This window comes from Aulonocara sp. 'chitande type north' Nkhata Bay, linkage group LG7, assembly GCF_057382095.1.
Source record: "Aulonocara sp. 'chitande type north' Nkhata Bay isolate Kocher_YH1m ecotype deep benthic linkage group LG7, A_spYH_male_GT1.1, whole genome shotgun sequence".
Classification (NCBI taxonomy): domain Eukaryota; kingdom Metazoa; phylum Chordata; class Actinopteri; order Cichliformes; family Cichlidae; genus Aulonocara; species Aulonocara sp. 'chitande type north' Nkhata Bay.
Window position 1 is genome coordinate 30,837,625 of NC_141350.1, and position 7,184 is coordinate 30,844,808.

At 40.1% G+C, this 7,184-nt stretch overlaps 1 protein-coding gene across 1 annotated transcript; it reads right to left on the reverse strand.

The window, feature by feature from the left end:
- Positions 1–167: 167 nt before the first annotated feature.
- On the reverse strand, positions 168–6,158 carry dpm2 (dolichyl-phosphate mannosyltransferase subunit 2, regulatory). The gene is made up of 4 exons (XM_086300001.1): positions 6,063–6,158; positions 3,494–3,583; positions 1,419–1,521; positions 168–1,336 (listed from the first exon to the last, which is right to left on the reverse strand). The coding sequence occupies exons 1-4, from the start codon at positions 6,063–6,065 to the stop codon at positions 1,281–1,283; spliced, it is 252 nt and encodes an 83-aa protein (XP_086156127.1). The 5' UTR covers positions 6,066–6,158; the 3' UTR covers positions 168–1,280.
- Positions 6,159–7,184: the final 1,026 nt, after the last annotated feature.

Here is a 7,184-nt window from a genome sequence, read left to right on the forward strand (position 1 = left end):
GCTTAACACACCAGGGGGTCCTGCTGGCTACGTCCATACTTTCTAAGCAGTCTGTGAGATTATCAGGATTTCTGCATAAAATGTGCCTTGATTTCAATCTGAGCCAGAATTGTAAACAAACACAACCTGACAAAACTGATCACACAACAGAAAAAAAAAAACAGCTGTGTTGTTCACATTTTTATTAAACACAATAACTGCTTGTTTAGCAACATCCTCCATCACGTTTCTCATTACGACAGAGCAGCACGGTCTCGTGGCAAATGTAAATTAACCTCAAAGAAATGGACGCGGTGACCTTTTTTCTAACTGAAACCAAGTGGTTTCAAATGATAATTAATGCATTTAAATCATTCAAATATTTAAAATTCATTGTAAAATCTGTGACATGTGGGACTCAAACTTGAGTGTGTGTGAGCAGCTCCACCACCTACTGCTCCAGCCTCCACATGCAGACTTTTCCAACTTTTAAGTGAAAATAATAATTTTGTATGTACAAATACATATACTAGTAGACAGATGAAAAACTGTGTTCAGGAACATGACGACAAACAATGGAAAACTGTGCACAGAAATACAAATGAACAGATTAGAGGGTCGTCTTTTTAAACTTTATTTCAATTTTTGCCCAAGTAAGTGCTCGAAGGTGTTTCGGGGGAGCTGCTGAGGGGTCAGAATTGCTTCTATAAGGACTTTGGCATTTCCTGTAACTTCGTACGAGACTTGCACAATGATGAAGAGGATTTCTGAACAATTCCTCCTATCAAACAGCCCCTTTCAGGTCCTACCACAACATCCCTGGACTTTATTCATTGGCGTCTTTGCGTTATTGCTGGGTTGCATCACCCCACCTCTCAAAAGCTTTTGCTCATGAACTCCTGCTTTGATGTTCACTTGAAAATGTCTTTGTAACGTTTTATAATCATTGATCTCTCACTGAGTGTAAAGGTGTCCAGGACCTCAAGGTGGCTCCACCCTCCAACTTGCTTCACAGTCATGATGCGGTTTTGGTGCCTTTTTCCCTCCAAACATAATTTCTTGTCTCATTTGTCCACGCAGCAATACCTTAAAAATGTCGAGAAACTTCCAAATGGTCTTAAGAGAAGTGCATTCAATGATGCCACTTGGGGCCACCAAAGCTGATTTCTTAAAATGCAGAATTAAGACCGGCAAACTTTCCTCTGAACAAAAATACTTGTAAAAGTGATGATGAGGAGTATTTATTACAAAATAGGGCTGGATTTTAGTTGTAAGGTGCAAGAAGCTGATGTTTTACAACATTAGTCCGCTTTTTTTGGCTTGCGATTCTTCCACATGATGACAACGGTGAAGGCTCCTGCAGAGAGGATAACAGGCATTAGTGTTCATTGAATTAGATAAGCAGATAACTTGGCCTGCAGTTCTCATGGTGGACTGACCTATACAGATGAGCAGTATTACTGCTGCGATTCCAGGCAGAATGACTGAGTACTCCCGAGGAAGAAAATACTTGTGCAGGAAGTGATCGCTGTCCACGAAAGGCTGGAAAAACGACCAAAACAACCATGTTAATGTGTGGTGTCAAAATTACTGTCTGCGAGTCACATGACGCAGTTCCACACCTAGACTACAAAAAGCAACACGAGGAATGGTGCACTAAAAGGCAGATACAAAGCTACTGGTTAGTTTCTGGACAGGATTTTTTTTCCTCCATTCCCTCAAGACGGAGATCTAGTTCAGTATTTTTTTTTTTATGTGAATGGAAAAAGCAAATCAAAAAAGGGGAAGGTGGAATAGGATGGAAGTGAATCACAATGCTATCAAAGGCAACAGACTGGTGTACTTTAGTTTAATGTGCTTGTTATTCGAAGTTCTTTTTCAGTCTCTCCTGTTTCCTCTGGTGACCTTTATACTACATCTGGGCTGGAGCCATGTTAAACAAAGAAAAGGATGGTGAGAGGAACATGGCAAAGTCAGGACATTACATAAACTCTACAATGAGATTGTTCTAACAGACTGTATCTCACAGCTTCCACAATGCACAAACCAACGAACTCACCAATTAAAAGCTTTTGGCTGGAACCTGGACTAAATTAATTCAAAGAATACACGGAAGTCTCTAATAAATAAAAAAAGACTGGGGTGACATAATCAGTTACATGAGCTGGGTGCTTGACTTGTAGCATGTGCCGGTGTAGTTTATGTAGCGCCAGCTCGGTAATTTGCTTTGTTGTGCCACAGGCTAGTTAACATCAATCACAGTTAAAACAACAATTTAACTCCCCCCAAAAACACCAGCTTCCATACAGGGAGTGCAGAATTATTAGGCAAGTTGTATTTTTGAGGAATCATTTTATTATTGAACAACAACCATGTTCTCAATGAACCCAAAAAACTCATTAATATCAAAGCTGAATGTTTTTGGAAGTAGTTTGTAGTTTGTTTTTAGTTTTAGCTATTTTAGGGGGATATCTGTGTGTGCAGGTGACTATTACTGTGCATAATTATTAGGCAACTTAACAAAAAACAAATATATACCCATTTCAATTTTTATTTTTACCAGTGAAACCAATATAACATCTCCACATCCACAAATATACATTTCTGACATTCAAAAACAAATCAGCGACCAATATAGCCACCTTTCTTTGCAAGGACACTCAAAAGCCTGCCATCCATGGATTCTGTCAGTGTTTTGATCTGTTCACCATCAACATTGCGTGCAGCAGCAACCACAGCCTCCCAGACACTGTTCAGAGAGGTGTACTGTTTTCCCTCCTTGTAAATCTCACATTTGATGATGGACCACAGGTTCTCAATGGGGTTCAGATCAGGTGAACAAGGAGGCCATGTCATTAGTTTTTCTTCTTTTATACCCTTTCTTGCCAGCCACGCTGTGGAGTACTTGGACGCGTGTGATGGAGCATTGTCCTGCATGTCTCTGAGTATTGCACACCTTGTGCTTTTGGGCACTCCAGTGATGTTGCAGCTCTGAAATATGGCCAAACTGGTGGCAAGTGGCATCTTGGCAGCTGCACGCTTGACTTTTCTCAGTTCATGGGCAGTTATTTTGCGCCTTGGTTTTTCCACACGCTTCTTGCGACCCTGTTGACTATTTTGAATGAAACGCTTGATTGTTCGATGATCACGCTTCAGAAGCTTTGCAATTTTGAGACTGCTGCATCCCTCTGCAAGATATCTCACTATTTTTGACTTTTCTGAGCCTGTCAAGTCCTTCTTTTGACCCATTTTGCCAAAGGAAAGCACGTTGCCTAATAATTATGCACACCTGATATAGGGTGTTGATGTCATTAGACCACACCCCTTCTCATTACAGAGATGCACATCACCTAATATGCTTAATTGGTAGTAGGCTTTCGAGCCTATACAGCTTGGAGTAAGACAACATGCATGAAGAGGATGATGTGGACAAAATACTCATTTGCCTAATAATTCTGCACTCCCTGTATGTCCATGTGACTGATGTGATTTCAGTGAACTGAAGAGAACTTACCAGGATGATGACCCAGACAGAGTAGTACGTGAACAGCACGAGGCTGAAGACAACAAGACTCATGCCAGCCGCTTGATCCACTCCAGTAGCCTGAAAACATATCCACAGAAAAACTGAGCACGAGGACGTCGGTGTTAAGCATGGCACTGGTGGTCGTTTGAAGCTTTATGCAGACTAATGTGAATGTGGTTAAAAGTTTAAAGCCAGACGTCAGGTTGTCGTCAGAGGTGAGACACTAAATTTCCCATAAAGCAACTAGAAAGGAGATCCTCCTTGTTGTTACTTGGATATTGAGCACACTTCATGGCACCATCCTCCCCTGGCAAACATTAGCTTTGTAATTGTCAGTTTTGGCCAAATTTAAAAATACTCATTAAGACTTTACATCACATCCTGACCAATAAACTGTGATTCTACCTTTTTTAAATAAATGTCAAACAGCAACAAGAGTAAATAACAACAAAAATTGCAGGTAAACTTTTACTAAAAAAAAAATTTGGATCAATATAAATAGTTATCTTTATTTACAGGCACTTTTATAAACCCGCATTTCAAAGGAAGTCATGTAGTCAAAATAACGAGCAACAATCAACAAATAAATGAAAACTCAACAAGACGTTGATTCAATAGATCTCGAATCAAAAGATCTCCAGTACGAGGTCACGAAAACAACGGCTCCATCTACAAGGTCAATTGCAACTAAACATGACAACCTATGCAGCTAAAACAACCACTGACACTACAGCAACTTCAACTTCATCATTCATCTGCAACTAAATCAACCTCTAAACCAACTCATCTAAATTCACCATTGCAACTATACCTGCAACTAACCCCAGTGCTCCAGGTTAACTGGTTAGATTTGTTTACATGTTCTACTCTCCGTGTTCCAGATGTTGGATCCTCTGTCTGTCAGTGTATCTGCAGCTTGACAAGATTAAAGACCTTGGGGGGGGGGAAAGTCTCCATCTGCAGCTTGTGCAAATGCATACACACATCAAAATTATCTTCAGACAACAAATAAATTGTTTGGATAAAAAAATAAATAAATCACAAAGTCTTCTGCCTGGTCTCCTACCCCTGTCTTTCTTTAACATAAATAACAGCTGACATTTTCTCAGGACACCACCGATCAGCTCAGCTGACCTCCACTTTCCCCTCTGAGTGACTAATCTGGGTTAAAGATGACAAACGTGATTTAAAGGAGGACCGATGGATGCTGAGCACCAGATCAAAAACACACACTTAAACCTACGTCCTGTTTCTAACCTGACTGATAAGCTGCTAAGTGCTTCAGCTGTGAGTTTGGTGAGTTTTCTGAAGATACTCGCATCTTGAGAGGATGACTGTGGTGGGGCGTGGTCTGCGGTGCCGTGCAGGGAGGGCGGACGCACCTGCACTGCATCCTTAATCACGCCCGCCGAGTTAAAACACGGGGACTCAGGGGTTGGTGTGCGTTGTGGTGTGATCTAAATAAACGGCTCATAAGTGCGATATGTGGTCCCGCCGAGCCTTAATTCCACCACAATGATTTTTAATCGTTTCAGCAGATCAGTAGCAGCTATATTACTGACGTACACGGGTACTAATCCAAACAGTGTGGGTCATTAATTCTATTTATTCCATATCCAAACAGCCCAAATTCTTATTAAAGCAACAGGTTTGCTTATAAAGTGGTCCATCGCTCCATCCGTTTAAATCCTGTTTGTCATCTGTCATCCAGATCGGTCACTCTGAGGGGGAAGAAGTTCCAGCAAACCAAACAAACTACATTTACTTATTTTGTGCACAATATTGTGATGACGTCACGTTGTATTGCCCACGTTAAACTGTGACTTTCACCAGATAACGGGGGCATGTTTCCTGAATCAGCAGGCGCTAAACAGGGTCTACGCAGGTAAACTCGAGGGTATTTAGAAAGAAAGACAGAGCTAGGAGACCAGACGGAAGACTTCATGGTTTATTTATTTGTTTAAATTTAAATAACTTAATTGTTGTCTTAGGATAATATTGACGCGTGTATGCATTTTGCATCATCACACTAACTCCATCAGCACCTGCCAATTAAACTAACAGCTCGAGCTACAACGCTGCCTGCACCGCAGCACGGCGACTCTGACAACTAAACCAACAGAAGCATCTGCAGCCACCAGGTGTTCCCCCATTTCCACAATAAGATGCATTAAAAGGAGACAATCTTGGGAATCCCCTTTAAGCTGCAACGGCACTGCGCAGCCGCACCAAACTTCATTCAAACCTTCACCGTTTTAGTCAATTTGATAATTATCAAAGATATTTGATCTCCTAACTTCATAAACATGCAACATACGAATTAAAAAACACTGCCAGTAAATTCGGCGCTGAAAAATGTTACCAGGTCGGTTAACTTATAATCCCCAACCATGAAGCTGACCGCTAGCATGAAGCTAAAAGAAACAAATGTCACAGCCAAACAGCAAAGATTAGCTCTGAAGCTAATTACGCTTAAACTGATAAAATTTCATTAAAGTATTAATTTGTCTCTGCTCGTTTATCAGCTGTTTAAAAGTAATCACAGCAGCTTTCTTACCATTTCTCACCCACACACAGGTAATGTTGTTATTTGCTGACGTATCCTGGTGCTCTTCTTCCTGTTCAGTAATCCGGTTGATACAATTCATCTAATGGTCTCTGATGCCCTCTCGTGGTTCTTCTTACAGCAGTACCGCACTACCGTCACCAACTGGTATGGAGTGTGGACCGAAATGACCCCCCAAAATAAAAACATTCAAATTCTCCGAAACAAATGAGTCTTCCTTAAAGACCAAAATATGGCTTGATAACTTTCACTTTTACAGTTCTTGCGAAATAAATCAAACAAGTCCAGTTTCACTTTTATATCGTCAAGCTTTTTCATCAGTTGTCTTCTTTCAGCATCAAATTTCTAACAATCCAATAAAACATGTTCTCTACTGCAGTCACACTCCCCTGTGCAGTGTTTCCCTATTAATAAAAGCAAGGTGCTATTCAAACCAGTGTGTCCGAATCTAAGTCGAGATTTAACCGATCTGTGTAGATTCTGACAGAACTGCAATGCTGAGTAATATATTCTTGCACTGTATGCAAATAATAAAGAATAAGGATAAAACCCCTATCCTTATTCTTTTTGTTTAATAGTGTGAAACATACTACTGGATCAGGGAGTATCCAAGGTGGTATTGTAGGCAACTGTTTGACTTATGTTGATCTTGTCCAGGTTAAATTCAGCTGCTTCCTGTCAACCCAAGGTTCTTCAATTCTCTTTTGTCTTTTCCCCAGCATGAAAAATATTTTTTGTTGGATGATCTTGACCATGTCCTTGTAAAGCCCCTTCGTGGTTTACCTGCTACTGCAGCTTCATAGATCACAGCATCACACGCATGTTTGAGGCAAATAAACACAAAAACAAAACAAATGGAAAAAATTGACGTTGACACATTGTATTCAGAATCGTAAAAAATATTTTATAATCACCCCACAAACCATAAAATACTGTTGACAGACATTATAAAAATCATTTTTTGCTTTATTTTAATGTGAATAAAAGCAGAATAATTAGATAATCATTTTATACCTGCACTGAAGTGGAAAATAGTAAGGGGCAAATTAAATTCTCATTGTCCTTCAGAAAATTCAAGCTGTTTGGTTTCAGGTCATTTACATATTTCATTAA

Coding starts and splice junctions, on each gene's coding strand:
- dpm2 (XM_086300001.1), bottom strand. Junction 1,522..3,493: donor CTGTCTGGGTCATCATCCTG/GTAAGTTCTCTT, acceptor TCGTTTTTCCAG/CCTTTCGTGGACAGCGATCA. Junction 1,337..1,418: donor AATACTGCTCATCTGTATAG/GTCAGTCCACCA, acceptor TCCTCTCTGCAG/GAGCCTTCACCGTTGTCATC.